Source organism: Gadus morhua, chromosome 8, assembly GCF_902167405.1.
Source record: "Gadus morhua chromosome 8, gadMor3.0, whole genome shotgun sequence".
Classification (NCBI taxonomy): Eukaryota; Metazoa; Chordata; class Actinopteri; order Gadiformes; family Gadidae; genus Gadus; species Gadus morhua.
Window position 1 is genome coordinate 29,170,142 of NC_044055.1, and position 22,723 is coordinate 29,192,864.

At 44.7% G+C, this 22,723-nt stretch overlaps 1 protein-coding gene across 1 annotated transcript in view; it reads right to left on the reverse strand.

Moving 5' to 3' along the window:
• The window catches only part of ephb3a (eph receptor B3a), a 50,779-nt gene extending 28,445 nt beyond the window's left edge, over window positions 1-22,334 (reverse strand). The window contains exons 1-3 of the mRNA XM_030364111.1: window positions 21,768-22,334; window positions 7,303-7,367; window positions 2,129-2,801 (exon numbers count right to left, since the gene is read on the reverse strand). Of these exons, the coding sequence (XP_030219971.1) occupies window positions 2,129-2,801; window positions 7,303-7,367; window positions 21,768-21,831 (802 nt within the window). The 5' untranslated portion in view covers window positions 21,832-22,334. The remainder of the gene's footprint in view (window positions 1-2,128; window positions 2,802-7,302; window positions 7,368-21,767) is intronic.
• Between the last annotated feature and the right edge of the window lie 389 nt (window positions 22,335-22,723).

The window sequence follows — 22,723 nt, forward strand, 5'->3', positions numbered from 1 at the left end:
ATTGAGAGGGAGAAAGGAGTGAAGAGGAGACAGCTGGGGACAGAGGGAGATGAAAAGAGAGAGATTCAAAGAGAGAGACAAACATAGGGGTTGAGGTAGGGGAAAGATTAACCAGTTAAGCTAAGTGGTTCTTGAGTTGGAACGTACATTCCATTCGGATGTCACTTCCAGGGGGATCTCGGAGGGTAACGGCCCCCAATCGTACTTCTAAAAACAGCTGGTGAAGAATCTGAGCTGAGGAAGATGATGCCGGTGGTGGAGATTCACAGGACCCCGCGACCCTGCTCCCCTCGGTGGTCTGAATAACACCCCCTTCCCACACACCACATCCTCTCCTCCTCCCAGGTTTGTTTGTTTCTCTTCTTGTTTATCTATTTTTAAACAGTGCAGGATGCCCACCCTGCCTGGCTTTAGTCCATGAACCTCTATGGTGGGCAGGGGGAGTTCCTGTTCTCTGCTGCATCACAAAATACGCCCTAAGCCTCTCTCTCTCTCTCTCTCTCTCTCTCTCTCTCTCTCTCTCTCTCTCTCTCTCTCTCTCTCTCTCTCTCTCTCTCTCTCTCTCTCTCTCTCTCTCTCTCTCTCTCTCTCTCTCTCTCTCCCTCCCTCCCTCCCTCCCTCCCTCCCTCCCTCTCCCTCCCTCCCTCCCTCCCTCCCTCTCTCTCTCTCTCTCTCTCTCTCTCTCTCTCTCTCTCTCTCTCTCTCTCTCTCTCTCTCTCTCTCTCTCTCTCTCTCATATCCCCTTTAGGTTCTCATTCATCTTCCTCTCCACTTCCTCCATCCTCCTGCTCCTATTCTCTCTCTACCTCACTTTTTACTCCATCTTCCTCTCTCTCTCTCGATGTTATAATGTATCTCGCTCCCCGTCCCCTCTCTCTCTCTCTCTCTGGTGTGTGTGCAAGCGTAAGCAGCTCTGCTGCCGCTGCCGCAACCGCTGCCACCGCCACCGTAACAAATGAAACGTCGGGGTGATTAATGTTGCCACAGTGATGTTGGCTCAGGCCAGTGTGAGTTGTGTTAATGAGTGTTGGCTGCCTGTAGATTAACTAACGTTAGGCCGCCGAGGAAATTACACTTCCTCCTCATCCCTCCCTCCACCCCCCACCGCCGCCACCTCCACCACCATCCCCCACCGCCGCCACCTCCACCACCACCACCAACCCCATCACTACCACCACCACCACCACCACCACTACCACCACCACCACCCCCATCACTACCACCACCACCACCACCACCCCCATCACTACCACCACCACCACCCCCATCACTACCACCACCACCACCACCCCCATCACTACCACCACCACCACCACCAGCCCCCCCATCATCAACCCCAGCATCACCACCTCCAGCATCACTACTTCTGCAACCACAACACCGACACAAGCTGCACCACCACCTAGCCTGAATCCCAAGGCTTTTAACCTTGAACCTCAAGCGGCCGCAGTCGTGCTCTGTGGGTCCGTGTTGAGCTACCGCCGCCTAGGTGCGACGGCGACATTGTTTTCCTTTTTTTCCTGTAGCCCCTCTCTCCCTCTCTGCCGCTGCTCGTGCCTAGCACTGTGCCTGTCTCTCTACACGTTGGCAATTCACACCCTTTAACCCTCGCTAACTGCTCTCCTCTCTCTCCTCTCCCTCTGTATTGATAGATATCCCCTCTCTCTCTCCTTCCTCTCTCACCTCTTTCTTTGTCGCTCACATTTTCTCCCTTCCTTCTCAGTTTTTTAGAAACAGCTCTCTGTGTATTCGGCCTTGGAAAACCTCTCCTTCACGACAACTCTGCTTGCCTCCTCTCAACAAACCAATGGCGCTCCATTTTGAGCCTCCCCCACATCTCTCCTCTCCTTCCCCAACCACGCTCCTCTCCTCTCGAGGGAGGGAGGAGGGACAATATTTGTATGCTGCTCTTCTCTGCAACACCTCATCAATTCATACTCTCCTCTCCCTTCCTCCTCCCTCCCTCCCCATCCTTTTCAGCCAACACACCATAAACGCAGAGAGGTGGGGATGGCGGGGGGGGGGGGTAGCAGATGACTTGACACTGAGCATATAAAGGAGCTTTAGCTAAATCACCAAAACCCAGGCAGGAGTCTAGTTAATCAGACACACACACACACACACTCACCCTGGCACTGTGTGTTTTCGCCGGACGGCTCGAAGCCGGCGATGCAGGTGCACGAGCCCACCGGGACCATCCACTCGCCATCCCCATTGCAGTACAGTTTGAGCGGCACGGACACCTCCATGGCGCTGGAGACACAGGCTCCCGGCGCAATCACCAGCGAGGTGGCCTCCGCGCCCGTGGCCGTCTCGGGGAACACAGCGAAGTTGGCGATAGTGGTGGAGCACTTCTTGAAGAAGACGCGCACGGAGATGAGCGACATGCAGGCGCCCAGGTCCTGGAAGGCCAGGTAGAAGCCGGCCTTGGAGAGTGGCCCGAAACTGCGTAGCTTGGTGTTGATGCGGCCCGCCTCCAGCAGGGAGAAGCTCTCGTCGGGGGCGATGGTGTCCACCTTGACATAGGGGTTCTCTCGGAACAGGGGGCTGGCGTCAGTGGCCGTGTCCCCATCTGCCTCGTAGTAGAACAGGTTGAAGGTCTCCTTGCAGGAGCCCGGGATGTTGGGGATGCTGGCGCAGTCCCGCACCGAGAACTTGAGCTCCACGTAGACGCGCAGCACGGAGCGCCGCGGGATGAAGTCGGTTCGAAGCCAGTTGTTCTGGTTGGGCTGGCGGACGTTGCACACCTGGTAGGTTCTGATGGGGCTCATGGAGTCGTCGTAGCCGCTCACTTCCTCCCACTGGGCCAATAGGAGCAAATAAGCGCACATTTGAATAAAAGTAGAGTGTTTGAAACACATGTTAGAAACAGCAAGGGGTGATGCTACCTGGGAGTGCATACTGGGAATGTGGGTTGGGGAAAGTAGGTCTTCAAACAATGGAGCCAGATGTTCGGTCCATACAGATGTTGAATCCAATCCACCAAATTTCAATTTCACGGCGAAATGCACAAATTATAAAATGTGAAAGAAACACATAATACTGCTGTTTTAACTACAAAAACAGACACCAACATATTAATGCAAACCTAGACACACAAGCACAAAGGCACACAAGGCTATGGTGGTTTTAGCTGCAAATTAAAGCCGTTTTCAGACATGTCCTCCGCATTTTTTTCGAAGATTCGACCCTGAGGGTGATTCAAACTTGATGCGACACCGATGCGGACATCGGTGTCGTTCAGACATCAGTCAAATCTCCGGGTGGTTTCGGGGGGAGGCTTGCAAGGAGCGGGATATTTCGTAGGGTCTAATGGTGTGTTTGAGATGGCTCGTAACTCACCCGCACGAGTTGCAAGTTGGAAAATCTCCCAGCTCTACTTGCGGCATTTCACCGAGCCATGCCCCATTTTGGTCTTAATATTTCTGGATTGTGGGAGTCCATCGAGTTCAGCGAGGTTAACCGTATGACTATGCAAACAAAGGTGGCTACGCCCATAATGAGATGTATTTAATTATAAAAAAATGTACCATGTTGGTCATTTTAATGTCGATTTCAAATGCTCTTACACACTGATAACATTGCTGCTTTAATCTGGTTTGTATTCGAGCTGGTTTGCTAAAGAGGCTAATGTAGATAACTATAACTAGCTATTCACTGTTCTTTCCCGACTTGTCGTACATTGATGCAAACAAAGAAAGACGGGAACGTTATAACTGCTACAAGCCAGGAAATAACGTCACAAGAGCAACTCGTGCGGGTGGTGTACAATGCATCTGGAACACACCATAAGTTTGCAAGAGGCGGGATAAGTGTGGCCGCTGTAACTGCGCTGTACTACCAAGAGGCAGGCATGGAGGCCGAACGGGCCAAACTCATCCCGATCATCTTAAATGTTATATTCTGTTGGTCTATTCTCCTGATATTCTCCGGCTGGGCCGTACGTCTGAACAACATATCCTGACATTTGTACCCTGAAATTCTCCTGAAAAAATACCACCCCTGAGTTAGTATTTACTCTGGAGAAAATGTAAATTACATTATGTGTAAATGACAAGTAGAAAGTCTGTATATCTCACATCACTTGAGTGGGATTGTTGATGACGGCTCTTTCATGCGTCGTATGTAAATAATAAATAATAACATAAATAATTTGTCCCTAACTCATGCTCCATTCTTTCATCTATGCTTTGGATGTTTTGGATGCAACGGAGTATACGATGCATCGTTGCAGCAACATTTAGGATGATCGTGATGAGATCTGCCCGTTCTGCTTCCATGCTGTCTGTGGTCAAACCACAGTAGTGACAGCAGCTGCGTTTATTCTGCATCATATCCCACCCCTTGTAAGCCCACCTCCCAAAACAAGCCGGAGATTCTACTGATACTACTGACACCGATGTACACATATAAAGCATCAAGTCTGAATCACCCTCAGGGACGAATCTCCTGATGTAGAAATGCTGAAAAAATGCAGAGGACACAACGGCTAGTAAACAAAATAACAAAATTGTAAAAGCACCAGGACTATTCTCCTATCCACTGAAAACTCAGAGTATACTGAAAATAGTATACTAAAGAGGATACTAAAAAAGTTTACACAAAGAGTATCCTGGAGTTAGCAAACTAAAAAGAGTACACTAAAAGAGTGAATATGAGAATACTAAAATAGTATACTGAAAACAGTACACTGAAAATAGTATACTAAAAGAGTATACTGAAAATAGTATACTGAAAATAGTATACTAAAAGAGTAAACTGAAAATATCTTGGTTGAAACTTCTATATCAGCACAATTACAGATATTGTTAAAAAAAATATATATATGACCCAAAACACATAGGCCTATTTACATCAAGCATATTACCAGCCAGTGCCTAATAAGCATAGTTGAAAAACAAACCTGACCCAATAATAACTTGGCTGACGGTACCGAGAGATGTCCGGGTAATGAGTTTATCTTCCAACGTGCCCTGTATGCACACTTGTGTTTATTCATTAAAGGGCTTCTCTGTATGTGCTGTCATCAGCCCCTGATTGCACCATGTCAACACTCGGAGAGTCTTCAACTTAAGTGGAATACATAATTCTTGCCCTCGCTCCCTTTGCTTCAGAATGTTTGCATTGAGTATATTTACTAAACTGGGCTGATTTGGAGGGCAGCGGCCTTTCTCTGCGATTCTTTCCAGCTTTGAAAAATAAAAGATCTAAAGGACGAACTTGACTGCCTTCAGTGCATCAATATGCAATAAATATGCCAGGAAATATGCCTGAATGTTTAATGTCAGCGCTTCTGAAACCCTTTGTACTCACTCTGTGTCTCTCTCTTGGAGAGCTTTCCACACTGCGCTACCAGCGCTAGAGTGATGGTTTCACTTTTAATGAGGGCTAAGGGCCAACAATGCCCAGAAAGTTAGAATGGTGATTAATTTTTGCCATAGTTATTTCCGTGCCTACTTGTACAGTTGGCATATAACATATTACTTTAAACCCTATGGGTATCTGTTGTGTAGCACATGGTTATAGAGTAGCAGTGTGAGCAGTTGTGAGTGATAGATAGATAGTTCAGCCATCTCTCAGTTGGTGGTCTGTCTCTCGTTGATTCAAGATCAGAAATAATAGATAGCTGATATCTTGATTGTTTCTTTATTTGCATATTCAATGATTTATAGAAACTGTGGAGTAACTTTATCACATTCACATCAAATGATCATGAGATCATGAACAATTATTTCAAAGCTGTCTCTTGATTACTGAGGGATGAAATAAACAAGAACAACAGGGCAATACCAGAATATAAATACAACACAACAAAGTATATGCATGCAAAACAAACCCATCCATTTAACAGAATGAACCCGATGACAAAAGGATTAATGGAAATAAATTGTCAATAATAGTCATGTTCAATTTATGAACATATTATAATTGTTAAGGTAACAATATGGTCCAATGTGGATGTGGCCTTGCAAGAAGTCAATCAATTTGCCATGTATAATCTCCCCCTTGCTTTGAAAGCCTTATTTCCATATAGAAGGAGCTTTCTTGCAATTGATTATTTTAACCCAGAGAAAAAGAATGCATGCAAGTCAATGCAGTTCTGGTAGCTTATGCACAATTTATTATCCAGAGAGAGAGCGAGAGAGAGAGAGTGAGAGAGCGAGGGAGTGAGACCACATTGATTCGATACCTGACAAATATGTTAACGGAGAATGTATCAGTGGTTCATGGCGCCTTCTTGTCAGATGGAGGTTATACGGTTATAAGCTGATGCCGGGACATTCAGAAGAGGAAGACGAAAAAGAAGAGGAAGAGGAAGAGGAAGAGGGGGAGAAGATGGGCTGCACAAGATCGTTTCCATGGCAACCCACCCCGTTTCCATTGACTGACTCTGCGCTCACGTAGCAAAGACAAATTACCCCAGCCGGAGAGTGTGGAGAGGGGGGGGGGCTTCTGTCAGGCTGTTAGCCCCAGGGTCAAATTCATGTTGCTTTATTTTCTCACCATTCCTATTGGTGGTGAGGTGTGTGTGTGTGCATGTGTGAATGCGTGTTTGTGTGCATGTGCGTGCATGTGTGTGGATGAGGCTTTGTGTGCCTGCGTGTGTGTGTGTGTGCGTGTGAAAACCTTAACTCCTGCCTGTAATGCATTGTCGGCTGTTGGTTCTACCAGAGAGACATGTGCTTTAGGTTAGTTGGTCTTCAGGGTGGGCGGGCCGCGGGGATACAGACACCACTTTCCTTTACTCGCCTTTCTTTTTTTCTTCCCTTATCAAGGTTTTATTGTTATGTTTTTTTTAAATCAAGGTGTGTTTGTAATTAGGGGCTCTTTGGATTCGCGGGCTATGTCTCAGGACAATGCCGGCACTGTAGCGCCAACTTGTTTTTATTATTTTAAATACTAAAACTATACTTTATTGGCTCACAAAGCGCTGCCCATTGGCTCCCAGCATCCAGGGAAACAAAGACAAACACAGCCCTATATAAACAGAGATATTAAACGGTGGGGGGCGCAGACACAGGCTCATCCAGCACACAACACAAGTCGAGACAAAACACACACAAATAAATTGTTGAAACACTTTGCGTGGATGATTCGTAGTGAGCACACAGAAATATAAATGGGAGTAAACAAGAAATAAAATCAAAACCAAAGCAGCCCACAGACATGTTGCACGCACACACACACACACACACACACACACACACACACACACACACACACACACACACACACACACACACACACACACACACACACACACACACACACACACACACACACACACACACACACACCTACCCCGCTCTCTGGGAAGGTGGTCCATGCCAGCTCTGTGGTCGCCCACCGGCTGTCCATCAGGGTCTCTGGAACAGAGGAATGGGAGGGCTTGTCAACATAAACAACAGCCATTATACAACAGCAGCGAACACACCATTGTCAGGGCTCTCTCTGTTTTCAACAGGTAATATTCTTTTCTTCTTCTTCACGACCCCTTAACGTCAGCCAGCCCCTCCCCCGGGGGCTGGGTGTAATGGCCATCAGGACACATTAGCCATCAGTAATAATTATAGCCTTCCTTAAACCAAAGGGTGTTTACGGTAGAACACACTTAGCCGCTTCTAAGACGTCAAGCATAACAGAAAACATTCGCACTCAAGTATTTGAGAAAGACGGAGAATAACAAAAGCTTTTTCATCATCGCCATGATGGCTGCTATCTGCACGAGGACCCCAACCGTCACCCTTAATATTTGTTTGGACTAAACTGCTGACATCATCAATGTGAACAAATAAATACAATTAATTTGTATTTATTTGTTTCCCAATCATTTTGTTGCCAATCCAAACACGCACGCACACAAACACACATCCAAACACAGAAACCTTACTGTCACCGACTTGGCCCAACTGCAGATGACCCTGATGTGTTCTGATCACCTGGGTGTTAAGGACTCCGTGTGTGTGTGTTGGGGGGAGGGGGGACGGGACAAATGGCCTCAGAGGCATGAGTCAACGCCCAGGATCAATTGACTTGGTTGGGAAGCGGCTCAGTTAGAGGTTGTCGGTTCCGCGCTCACGTGTTCATTACAACTTTGCAAAAGAGTTGCTTTCCCCCCCCCCCCCCCCCACACACACACACACACAAACCTCTCTCTGTTTTCCATTGTGTTCTGCAATACACCCTGACGTGTGTAGCCATTGTACACAATGTGTAGTTAAAGGTGTCACTATCCAAACCACGACATGATCCTTAAGCAAGGGGCTGGGTGGGTGTGTGTGTGTGTGTGTGTGTGTGTGTGTGTGTGTGTGTGTGTGTGTGTGTGTGTGTGTGTGTGTGTGTGTGTGTGTGTGTGTGTGTGTGTGTGTGTGTGTGTGCGTAGTCAGGGGGGGGGGGATACTGTGGAGAGCAATCTGTTTGCATGTGGTTGTGAGCTGTGATTAAACCACCAGGGTTCGTCTCCTTTAAAACCTGTCTTCCACCTTGACAGAGATCTGCTGGGTAAACACCGGGGAGGGGCTCTCCCTGCGACCGCGCTACACTCTTAATGACCTACCAGGGCGGCAGTTGTAAATCGTTTAAAATGTTGAACCAGGCTTCATTCTTCTGTTGGGCGGATGCCACCAGAGCTTATTGTTTGCTTGTAATTAACTATTGGTTTTATCCAACAGGTCTTAGCCTGTCCGGGTCCTCTATGAGTGATGCTGCTAGAATGAATTCTCTCATTGAATCCGTCCCTTATCAGCCGTTCAGCTTGTTTAATAAGTGGCTGATAATGCCATACTGATAAACACACATAGCCAACGTGTTTCATAAACAGTCTGTGCATTGCATGATCGAATGCCAACTGGAATATAAATTGTGGAGCATAGACACGACATGACGCCGGAGACACAGCGTGACACCGTAGACAACAGAGCCAAATTAATAGGTTTGAAAAGTGCTATTAATGAATGATGAAGATAATGAATAGGATTGATATGATAAATAATTACGATAGTAAATATGAAGAATAATGGGGAGAATAATGAATATGAATCGGATACGGTAGACGCTGTATGAGAGCAAAGATGCAGCGTGTTCAACAAGCCCGGTTAGCAGCGGGGCCGATGGGGAAGACAAGCGGGGTCAAACCCCTTAGCTGCTCAAGGGGCCCATAAGCATTCATCTACACCGGACACATCTGGCCATGCTGCAGCACATCGTGACACACACACACAAGCTGTCCAGGGGCTGGCGGGGTAGTGGGATCCAGGGGGGTTCTGTTCTTCAAGACCCAACACTGCACTGCTTGTCTAGTGCACTGCCCCCCAAAGTCCCCCGTGGCTCCTCCTAGGAGGTGTGTGTATATTCACAAACCCACACACAAATACATATGCATAAAAACTTGCGCTCACACACACACACACACCAAATCTGTATCTACGACAAGCTCAAATTCCATGCACTTTCTCTCTTAGAAACACACACACATATGCACACACACACATAGGTCCCTATCTTGCATCCGGCGCAAGTGACTTAGTCACTGGCGCATGTGTCGTTGCTAGTTTACAACTGGCGCAGAGCGTTCTTTCCCACCACCGCCACTCGCCGGTAAATTAGGGATTGATCATGCGCCCCAAGGGGCGGTTCGGCGGAAGGAGGAGGCGTGTTCCGGCGCAAACGGTATTTTGCCGTTTCTGAATACAATTGCGCTACTGACCAGGAAATACCTGGTTTAAAGTCAGTGGCGCGTTGTTCAGATGCTATTTTAAGGGCGCATGCATACATGCGCATGCGATGCATACGGATTGCTTGTGCACCTCGCGCATACACTTTGCTTCTCCCATCTACCTAGCCGCACATTCTTGGTAAATTATTTGGGAAAGAACAGCTGATGCAGCGGTAATAATTGTACTTTTAAATCAATGCATCTGCAAACACCGTACAGCAAACACATATTTTCTTGACAGAGACATTGTGTAGGCCTACATTCCCATAACTGTTAGGATTGATGAGTATTTGATCGTGAAAAACATTGTTTTACCGCGAGTGAGTGTGAATGAATGAATGCGGGCGCGCGTGTGTGCTCTGTTTAAACACACGCAAACTAAACACGTAACGCATAATACAATCAATGGCAATGCTATTACCGCGGGGACACATGCATATTAGGATAGCATACAATACTGATAAGAAACAATGTTTATAATGTATTGCGTATATCATTAAATAAACCACAGTTACCGCATATCATATGTTATATCATATACATTTTCTTTGCCGAAATTTATTTGAGGACTCAGTATTTCTGAAGTTCTGGAAGAAAACCCCTTATTCCATGTGTGAATTAGGCCATATTATTTGGCAATAAACTGAGCCATTTGCAGTTTGAAATTAATGTGCATCTGTCTCATCTGAGACTGCAGACGCGCTGTCAAAATATCAACTCGTCCGAATCAAATGCGCTCATGGCTCTTAAAGGGGATGGGAGCTGGCACTCTCATTGGTTTGTCGGACGTTACGCCCAAACCACACCTACGGGTAACTAGGCTGCTTCAGACCAACCCTTTGACACTTGCGCCGCGACGCAAGTGTCATTTATCCGCCTGTAAAATAGCGATAGCGCCGTAGAACCGCCCACAAAGCTACTTGCGCTTTGCGCTTCCCACTTGCGTTTCAGACCGTTAAAATAGGGCCCATATACTCATTCTCTTTACCACACACAAATACTTCCTTCATCACACACATATAGAAACTGTATTCTCTCACAATCAATCTCACACACACACAGATTGACTCTCTCTCTCTCTCTCTCTCTCTCTCTCTCTCTCTCTCTCTCTCTCTCTCTCTCTCTCTCTCTCTCTCTCTCTCTCTCTCTCTCTCTCTCTCTCTCTCTCTCTCTCTCTCTCTCTCTCTCTCTCTCTCCTATGGCTGTTTGGCTTCCTTTGCCTTGAGGACCAAATTGTGTCAGTCTCACCCGTCCCTCGTAAAACTTCAGCTGTGGTGAAGCGAGCCTCCCCCTCCACTCACCGTAGGGGGAGGGTGGTCTTCCACTGGGATCTGGTCCTATGAGCAGTATGCCTTTCCCAGCCTACCCCGTGGCATTTACTTGCATTTGATCGCCAGAGACAGAATGCCATCAAACTTGGTATTCTCAGTGTGCAGTGGAGAGAGAACACACACACATCCAAAAAACACCTACACACACAAATACCAAAACGCACACACACACACACACACACACACACACACACACACACACACACACACACACACACACACACACACACACACACACACACACACACACACACACACACACACACACAAAAATACCCATACACAGTGTCATTCATACACACACATAAAAACGAACACAAACTGATACAAACACACATGCACAGACCGCCACACTTACACGCACACACAAACAGATGCTAATGTTTAATTCACTTTGTGAGCACGGTGCAATAGCTCCGATACTCACATCCAACCAGCGGGTGCATTAAATATTAACCGCCAAACATCGTCTCTGCTGATTGGAGCATGATCAAATAGGTCTCTATAAATAGGAATACAAAATGAACATTTTGGCTAAGACAAACTCAATGAGTTGAGAAAGGAGCAAGGATTAAAGAAAATAAGTTGCGTAATTACGAAGACCACTTGAGGTGAAGTTAAGCATCTTATCTCTTTGTGCAACAGTCTTCTCATTATGCTGATTTAGACGCTGGATATGCACATCTCAAACAAGTCAAGCTGACCTCATTCGCCGCTCCTTCAGGGATTTTTAGGTTTAGCATTTGTGGGGGGGGGGGGGTCGACAAATTATCTGTTTGCATGTATGGATGTGTGAGGTGGAGGGGGGATGCAACTCTAATATGGGCATGTTTATATCGTGCATGAAAATATCGCCATATAAACATTAGGGCCCGACCGATTCATCGGCCTGCCGATTTAATCGGCCGATTATAGCCTTTTTGAAAATAATCGACATCTGCCAGAAAGACGCCGATTACAACCGATTTTCTTTTTTTTTTAGAAATGTTATTGCGCTTAGTATCCTGCAGATTGCGCTCCTACTCGCCTAGCTAACTAACAACTTTAGCTGGAGTAAAAAAGAGGAGATTGAATTTTACCGTACAACATGAAAGCACGCTCGCTCAGGCAGCTGCGCGCTCACCTCACCAATGTACACAAGACGCGTTGTTTGAGCATGTTGTGCCTGTTTTTCTTTAGGTCCCAGGCCATGTTAATTTGTTATACTGTAGACTCTAATGGTGAGACCATACTGCTCAGCACGCACGTGTTAGTCACTGCTCACGAGCGCAGCACATTGAGAGTTAGTTATGTTAGTGTTTAAATTACACTCATTTTTTACTGTAAATGTATTCTAAAACACTCAAAGGTTCTGCATTCAATTCACATATTCGTCAAGAGTGTTTAAAGTATATTTAAGGTATCAAAAACTACGTTTTATATGCTTTTTTTTTTTTTTTTTTTTAATCGGCCGATTAAATCGTAATCGTAATTTTTCTCTGAAATTAATCGGCATCGGCACTCAAAAATCAATATCGGTCGGGCCCTAATAAACATGTGACGATGTGCGCCTTTGAGTCTAATAAATGGTTTGTGATCAGGTCATACGTCCTTAATAATCACACCAGTCCTCTCCTCGTGTTGCTTTCTCTTAACAGGAGAGGGCCAGTGCTCTCCACAGCACCTCCTCTACAGGAGCATCTCTTCAGATGAACTCTTCACAATATGACCACAATGTGTGTGTGTTGTCGGTGTCTCAAAAAATAAAGGCTAGTTTTAGCCTGCATACTATAATGTAAGCTACTCTAATATACCGTAATTATTATATATTTTTACGAAATCAAACAGCAGCCGCTCTCTGTGGAGTGCTCCGTTCTGTTTGATTACCCAAAGTTTTCACATCCAAGCATAACACAACAAACATGCGTACGATATACGTTTCCCTAGCACCAGGGGGAGTGTACGTAATAATGTGATTCATGTTTTTTCTTGTAGCATTAGCAGTAGGGGTGTAACATTCATGCGATGCATCGATGAATCGATTGTCAGTCCTACCGATTCAACTAAATCGATCTGCTAAAATAAATAAATAGAATGAATCGCTTTGGCTTCACCAATAATCAATATAAATGCTTTAAATCGTATGAATCGATTATGATTAATGTTTTAAGACTTAGTTTACACGTTTATTTTGTGAAGTGCAGCTCGGTAATCCGTAACTCTGTCATCAGCTAGTCAGCTTGTAAGGAAGTCCCACAAGAGTTTTTTTTCTCCCTCACCCTCTACTGGTGCATTTCAAACATGGCAGAGAGCGGCAGCGAGATTGTTAATGCACCAGCAAACTTGAAATCCAAAGTGTGGAAGCATTTTGGCTTCAATGGTAAAATTGACAAGGGGTGTGTGACGGGGCGCTCCGTCAATGTTGCCTGTGTTTGTCTTGTTTGACTATGTATTCCGTTACCTTCCTACTGTTTTAAAATCATTTATCAACCATGTCATTTATCATGCGCGCTACGGCAGTTTAATACAATCTTGCAAGTAACATCATTACAACGTTCTGTTTAATACCATTAACGTCACCTGTTCTGTTGCAATAACCATTCAAACAAGTATGTCGTTGTCAAATTCCAGGTTTGTTTATTTAGTTTAAAAGTTACATGTTAACACAGCGTAAATGTTCGTCTTATCAGCGTCTCGACTTTGTATTAGGGAATGTGTGCCTCGTCAACGGGGTTTAAATTAACGTCATAACTTCCGGGTAAACCGGAAGTGACCCCGAGTTTTTGTAATTATGTTTATTGCAGTTTTTGTATATTTTGGCTACGCCAAAATCTAGCAATAATATAAAGGTCCAGTATGCTTAAGTTGGAATTTATGTTTTTGTGACTCTCAAGCCCATTCAGTTTGTTTAGTGAAAAGTATTTTTCTTTTTGTTGATTTTCGTTTTATTTTTATTGCCTTATGGGCCTTAAATTTGGAAAATAAAAGATCCCATCTTTTTCCAAACTTATCGTCGGCTCCTGAGTGATTTTCCACCTAGTTCAAGACACTCCAACACATCTACCCATGACAGGGTGTCACATTATTGCATGTTTATTTCACGGATATAGAATTTTGGTTCAAAGTTACTGAATCGAATCGTGGTTTACAGAATCTAATCGAATCGTTCCAAAAAAAAAAAATTGTCCTTGAATCGAATCGCCAACTACTGAATAGTTAATCGAATCGAATCGTCTGAAGCCAAAGATTCACACCCCTAATTAGCAGTCATTCACTTTCGCGGGTGCAGTATACGTTTCCTGGTAACAGCGAGCTCCACCAATCGAAGACGTTGTGTCACTCTTCAGGATTTATGGGTAGTGTAGTGGTTCAATGACATCGCGAATAAAACCTGTTTTTCTAAAAAATTTGATGTTGCCCTGATTCACTTGTGGCTTCTACAGGAGCAAATACCATCGATTCACAATATAACGGCAGGTGGTACGTATAATTTGGATGGTTAAAACATAAAGGCTTTTAATCAAATTCTCTATAATGAAAATTAATGGGATTTTAATTTCCCAAACCACAGTACTATATGGCAATTGGCAAAGAAACTCCGGGAGGGAGGAGTGCTTTTGGGATGTTGATTTTTAAAACCTTGCTCTCGTCGGCTCCCTGCAAAAAATGTGTTTGCCATTGATAACAAAATGATCAGTGTCTAATGGACCATGTTACTATAACAAGTATTTTACCAATCTCATAAGATGTTAAGTTGTTTTGCGTATTTTGTATCTTAAAAACAAAATTTAAAGAAATTCTGTCATACGATTCATTCATTCAAGTTTTTTACAAAATGTGATATGATAGTTTTATGACACGGCTCTTCTTAATGCTGTAGAATGCTCCATTCACTTGATTGGGCCTTCCCAAAGTTTGACGGACAATTATTTTTGTATAATTGTCCGTTGTTAAACATAATTGACCACTGTCGATGAAAGTAATTTTTTTGCCTCTGATCACGTCTTCCGTAGCACTCCACGAGTAGTCCGGTAAATTATCAACTTAACAACTTTATTGTTAGCTACATTAGCCTCTTTAGCAAACCAGTCCGAAAACAAACAACATAACTTTACATTGTATTGCATGCACAGCAAGACCATGCAAAATATAAATTTGTGACCGGAATACATTAGCAATGTAATCAAGTGTGTAAAACGATTTAAAATCGACATTAAAACGGCCAACGTGGTACAAATACAAAAAAAAAAATCGCTTCACAGGCGCAGCCATTTTTTTGAGAGCGTCATCACTGCTCTCGGCCTACTATCCGATTTCCGAAAGATGAAGACAAATAGGGGGTGTGCCTCAGAGAAATGCCGCAAGAAAGCTGGGAGATCTTCAACTTTCGACTTGGAAGTGTCTGACTGTCAATAACAATTAGGGCTGGCCCGAATGCCATTTTTCAGGCTTCGAATACTCGTTGGTTTTTCCGAGCGAATATTCGAATACTCATTCCAGAAAACAACACCATTAAAAACAACATTAATAATCCCTATATAGTACCTGGAACCGATTTTGACAGTATCTGCATATTTTGTTGAAGATTTAATAGCTTTTGAACGTTAATTAGTAGGCCTAAGTCAGTTGGAGTTACTTAGTTTTTCCCCGTGGAAGCGAACAGCTGTTGTTCCGTTCCAAATCAGCTGTCCTCTGCTGTCTCAGCCCTTGCGGGAGCTTTTCAATCCATTCTGGAACGTGCATCTTTTCAGGGGATTTGTACAATAAATCCATAACAAATACCGAATATTGATTGTCTTATGTGTCCATATTATATCCATTATATTGACCGGGTATTCGCAAGACGCTCACACTCTGCAGCAAGCCAGTCACAGTTGATTGGCGCGGCGCTGTACAGCGAACGTAAACAAACAACTAAGCTAAGGTTAGCATTTCCCTAAGCATTTTTTTTCCTTCCCAGATTCCGCTAATGTTATTAAAAGTAAAGGGAAACAAGATATCTATTCTTCCTCCACCTCTCTCGCTTCTCTGCTTGGTGTCGCTTATAGTTTGCCTCCCTCGCTCTGGTAACGTCACATACGTGAAACAACGAAGCTCCGAATACTGATTTAAGCTTTGAATACTAATTTTCCCAACGAGTATTTAATTATTCAAATAATTCGGGCCAGCCCTAATAACAATGGGGGACAACGTCTCAATTTGCGGGACGTGTACAAAGTAATGGAAATGCGGGACTGTCCCGCACAAAGCGACACATCTGGTCACCCTTTTATCAACCACAAAAATAGATAAGCCAATAACACTGCCGGAACGTTAAGAACAAACGTTATTTTACGTTCCGAACCGGAGAACGAAAACGTTAAATATACCGGTTCCGTTCGGAGCGGAACGATTGAAAAATAATTTTGTTTTCAAGCCCTGCTTCTGTGTGACAGGGGGATAAAAACAACAAACACAGTACCCGCAAGGTATTTCTGGACAACGGCGAAAGCTTTGTTTATTGAAGAAAATGTTGCGCAAAAGATTGCCGTCCTTCTTGGACGTCCTCCATTGTTGCTTTTTGTTTAATGCGTCTCGTTATTCTTTTCATTGAATTTATTAGCAGGCTACACTGTGTCCGGCTGCTATGATGTCACCATGTTTACGTAACTGCCACGGCTATCGACCCTCCTGCTTAAACTCCGCCCACCCATAATTATGAAGGTATAATTGTAGAAAAAGTCTTTAGTACCTGCAGGTGCACAAATCCTTTTGCGACAATTATTGCAGCGCAGTTGGTGCAAAACACATTCGCACACCCGTGTTTCATAATCTGAGAACATGCCCAAAATGTGAGACCATTAAAATACATTGAAGGACACTTGCGGTATGTTAATGCAATAATTTGGGGGGAATTCGGTTGAACTAAGTAATTTAATTTGACATAATGTAAGATACCCAACTCCGTCGTGTAGGATGCCCTCTTGTCTACTTTCAAGGCTCCAGAAAGTAAGAGTTTGCTTGGATGGTCCCAGTGTAGAAAAATGCACCCCCTGCCGGCGACTTTCATTGGTTATTGCTGCAATTTTGTCCCGCCCACAGACGCTCTGCCTCATATGGACACAAATCACTTTTGCTTCACATGTACCACCTAGGCGTGTTGCAAAACTACCTGCAAAAAAACCCACAGCTGAGACTTGCAGGAGCAGATTCAAGCAGTTGTAACGATGGTCTTGTGCTCGCTCATTAAAATGCTGAATCATCATAGCGTTCTATATCATTTTATTTGTGAGGAAATTTTTCACAGATGTTCAACTTCTGATGCATTAGTTCAAAATGTTGGTTTACGGATGCACACATTTTGGGCATGCAAATGTGTTTTGCACCAACTGCGCTGCAATGATTGTAGCAAAAGGATTTGTGCACCTGTAACACAGACTTGCGTACTCGTAAGACCCTATTTTGTGTTTACAATGGTAGAAAGAATATTTACGACTTCAAATGTACTGTTACACATTTGTGACTTTAGAGTACACATGCAAAATAAATATATACAAGGTCAAATTTACTGTGACTTTAGTGTAGGCATTCAAAATTTGTAGTTACAGGTGCTAAAGACTTTTGCTACAATAATACCTTCATACATAATGGTACTGTCGGCGGTGGAAACGCGAGCTGTAACTGAGTCGCACCTAACCGCTCTTAACTTTACTACACCTACTGCACCTAATCGTACCGGACGTAACCACAGCGATCAGTGGAAACGAGCCATAATCGAGGTCAGCTGATATGAAGCCCATCGGAAAAAAATAAGGCAGTGGCTATTCGTACGAGTTGGGTCTGTCTGCGTCCTGCAAGACGGAGGCGTAACTTGTAGTAGGAGGCGTAACTTGTAGTCAGAGGAGGCGTAACTTGCACTAGGAGGCGTAACATGTAGTCGAAGGCGTAACTTGTAGTCGGAGGCGTGTCTAGTACTTTTCTAAATCGCGGAAGTGATCTGTATGTAGCAGTGGTGCGCGGGTACATAAATGAGAGCAACTCGGACCTCAAATATTAGGCCTTAAATTGACTTACCGTCATGAATATCGGAAGACCCGACTTCAATGAAGATCTCGTGTGAACCGTGATTTACAACGCTTTTTGTTTACCCCTGAAAGGAGAGAGATCTCGCGTTGACCGCGATTTAGAAAAGAACAAGTTACGCCTCCTAGTACAAGTTACGCCTCCTACAAGTTACGCCTCCGTCTTGCAGGACGCAGACAGATACTATTGATTCGTACGGCGACCGAGCTTGTCACGTGACCGCACTTGACGGTAAGTCTGCTCGGCGCTAGTCTCGCAAAGCCAGACCAAACTACAGCAAGTAGAATGGTCTGGAGCCACTCTACCTTAAGCCGTCTATCCGTGGGGAAACTGGGCGTGCCTGTTTTTATTTCTTTAAACTAGGGATGTCCGATATTGGCTTTTTTGCCGATATCCGATATGCAATATTGTCCAACTCTAAATTTTCGATTCCGATATCAGCCGATACCGATGTCGATATTTGGGTTATTTTTCCTCAAACCTAATTTAGGTAACATTACATATCTCCTGTTGTGGAATTAACACAACATGCTTAATGTTATTGTGATGCCCCACTGGATGCATTCTTGAATGCAACAAGGCTTTCCAAATGTTAACTTTGTCTGTGCAAAATAAGAAAAATACTTCAACTTAATTTAAGGGAAAAGTGCCATGTTTATTTTTATTTTTTTAATGGTCTCAGACAACAGTTTGGATTACACTCTCCTTGAGATAATCTTGACAATGCCCACAACAAATAGGGCAAACTTGACTTCACAAATGATAAAACATTGTACCTGAACAACTATGTGCAACATAGCAGTATGTTTCTTTAACTAAAACTCAATAACCTTAATTGAATAAATGCACAAATATGAGTCAATTACAATGTGCACTGTACTGCACAATTTTGAAAACATTTATTTGAGCTATAAAAAAAATAATAATAATAATAAAAATAAAAATCGGTTTTAAGGCAAAAAAAATCCGATACCGATATTGACAGATATTACATTTTTATGCTAATATCGGGCCGATAATATCGTTGGGCCGATAATATCGGACATCTCTACTTTAAACCAATCACAATCGTCTAGGGCGGGGCTAAGCCCGGGAAGCAGCAGCGGTGTCCATGCAAAATAGAACATCTTTCTTCCTCAGCAAATGCTGTAAGCAAATCTTTTGCAGTTCTTTGCAATTTTCGACGGAAAGAGCCAAACATGCCAACTTTACAGCGCCGTCAAAGTCCTCTTCAAATCTCGCCATACTGCCTAGTTTCCGAGTTTGAGGGGGAGCACAATACGGGAACGGAAGGGGAGGAGTCGCGGCCAGATCCGACGCTAGGCAATAGACGCTGTCCACTTCCGTTCAGCCAGACTAGCTCGGCGCTAACCCTAACCCTAACCGGGCCGACCGTAATTATAGTAATTAATTATAGTAATAACCCTAACCCTAGCCCTAACCCTTACCTGCACGGCAGGTTACCCTTACCCTAACCTGCCGTGAAAATAGACTAATGCAGTATTTTTACGGCGCGCCGTGCGAAGCCTAATTGCTATTCTTACGGTCACCGTACGAAGCCACTATGAAAAAATAAAGCCTATACCAGGCCACTATGGATGAGTTTCCGATCATTTAATATTTAATATTCTTGATATTTTGGGAAACACGGTAAATTTGGACCTTGGTTAAAGGCTGAGTTGTCACCCGGCAGTGAAGAAAAGACCAAGATAGGACAGCAGCATAGAAGAGGGCAATGAAGCAAAGCGGCACAAAGTTTTGGATGCCAGAGACATTGACAAAATAAAAATCAAATCAATTCTAAAAAGAAACCGTGTGAAGATATTTTTTTCTTTTGGCAAGTAGCCATGTAATAATAATGTTTAGAATGGTCCATATCGGGAATAAACCCAGCCAGGGCGAACCGGTCTTGCCTCGCCCTGGAAGGGCTTCTATTCCCAATATCAAATCGTGGAGCCAATATCATGTAGCCTACCGTGAGCTCGTCACAACCAAGGCAACTGATGAGGGTTGAGGCATCTACAGCTATATCTTATAATGCATAGAAGAAAACTCACTTGGGTTGGATACTAATTGTTTTGGTTCTATGAATACAGGTAGCTGCTCTTGCAGCTACCTATAGCTTCAGCATTTCAACCAACAATACCAAAGGGTTCACTTTTTTGATGGGAGATTTTCTCTCCAGATAAACAGGAGTAAATTAAACATCAAAAACAGGACATTTCCAAGTGTAATATCCACTCTCAACAATAACCCAAACACGTCAGTGTTGTGTAAACAGTCCCTCCATTCGGCAGTGAAATTGAAGCCACATGCCAAGATAGATCACAAGATAGACTTCCGTTCACTATGCATTCAAATTCACTGAGACAATCTGTTGGGACTATTTAGTCCCAGAGGACAAATGCCAGTTTACCTCCCTGCCGTGAGTGAATGCGAGTCGTTTGGTGGGAAACGGACTGATGACCGGGGTATGGGCAGACCCGGCGGGACGGGGAGGGCCACGCCATTGATTTAGCTACCGACAGCAGAATGGATGAGGGCTTCAGCTGGACGCGGTCCAGGGGAGGCAGACTGCACCGACGGGGAGGAGGAAGACATTGGACTGGATACTGAGAAATGTTAGAACAACGCTATTGAACCACACGTCTGATAGGAGCTTGGGAGATGCTGGTAATAACGTTGGTAATAATGAAAGAAGTAGTTTGCTGTGGTTGTCTGTTTCTGACACTACTAGCACTTGTAGCAAATAGGCCAGGTCCCCGGGGAGATCCGAGGCTCCCGGGCTAAGACCCAGGCCCATAAGTCCTTCGTTGGGAGAATGACCTTTCTATGGAGACACACGTTTTGAATGTGCGCCGTGGCTCCAATGATCGGATATCGACCGATCTGTTCCCCCTGGGCCTGGGGATGCAACCAACCGTCATTTTCCGTGATACATTAACCCAATAACGTGTTTGAATTATATTACAAATCGGCTAGCGTTTTCTTTTTTCGGGAATATTGCACACCATGACCGTGTCAGTAACGTTAGAGCAGCAGCGAAGGATCTTGGGAGCATTTGTCAAATCTCGGACGGCACCCTCCGGCGAGAGGAGGGGTGACAACGAAAGGGACAAAAGCAACAGGGCGATCCTACAACAGCAACAGAGAGGTGTCAACAACACACACACAGACACATTCAGTCTCACACACACACCAACAGACACATGTACCAACACATGTACCAACACACACACACGCACACAGACACATTCAGTCTCACTCACACACCAACAGACACGTACCAACACACACACACACACACACACACACACACACACACACACACACACACACACACACACACACACACACACGATCCATGTGTGCTTTGATTACAGTCATAGAGCACAAAGCTAATTGACGCTGACCAGAATTGGCAATTTACAAAGAGGGCTCGAATATCCCAGATGAACCAAATGCACAATATTCAGGCTGAATTTATACGTAAACGAATGGACAATTGCAATTCATTGTTCGAATTGATATTGTCTATAGCGAGAAAACCAATCTGATAAATCATTGACTCTATCGGAGACGTGGTGATATCTTATCTTTACGAACAGCCTACAGCCCCTACCCAAGGGCTAGAGAAAAGTAAGACAATGAAAATAAAAGATGACAACAACGCAGCCTACCTTCAACCGCCAACACCACCGGCAGCACCAGGCTGCACACCCAGAGACAGTAATCCATTGTCATGAAACCAGACCTTCCAACATGGAGAAAGGTGTGCGGACTGGATCCTTCGGACAACGAAGACTCAAACAAGAACTGCCGCAGCCGCCGGCCGTGTTACATCCCCGGGTATCATGTCCTCACTGAGCCGTCTTGTCTCATCACCACGCCATCCTCCAGATCACATCCAAGGATTCAGCACTGCACTTTGCGTTTTTAGTTGTTCGTGTTTGATTCACATGTAGCCTATTCCGTCATTTGAAGGAGCGTGAAGCGATGCACTACAACGCGCCCTCTTCTCTCCCTCTCTGGATCGGTGTCTCTCTCCCGCTCTGGATCGGTGTCTCTCTCCCTCTCTGGATCGGTGTTTCTGTCGACAAGTTCCTGAGGCTCGCCCAGTAGAACCGAAAGCCTTGCAGCGACAGATCTCCTTTATCCACTGGGCCAACTACACGTAGCTGTTGCTCCTCAAGGAATGTGCGTCGGAATGGCAATCCTGGGACCGGGACCTAAAGAGGGGGTGGGGGGGACTGGGGGGCGTGCGCAGTCGGAGGGTGAGGGGGTGGGAGGCTTCAGACATGTAGCCCGAGGCAGCTGCCAGACCTCCTGTATAGTCGCTGTAACATGTGAAGGTAGCATCCCTCCTGCTGAGAGGGTAGACGGTTCCGGGTAAAAACAGAGGTATGCAGGTACTGGGATTATTCGAGATGAAATAATCGTTTTGTGTTCTTTAACGAACTCCGGTTGCGTGGCTTTGATTGTCGATCCATGAGGCCGTCAGTGGAGGGTTGGCGCCCCCTACGGCCACTGAGTCTTTGGAGGGAGAATAACTCCTGTTTGTTTGGACGGGTTGGTATAGGCGAACGGCAGCACAGCTTAAGAAAAGGGTTTTTGGTTATTATTACAATATATGTAA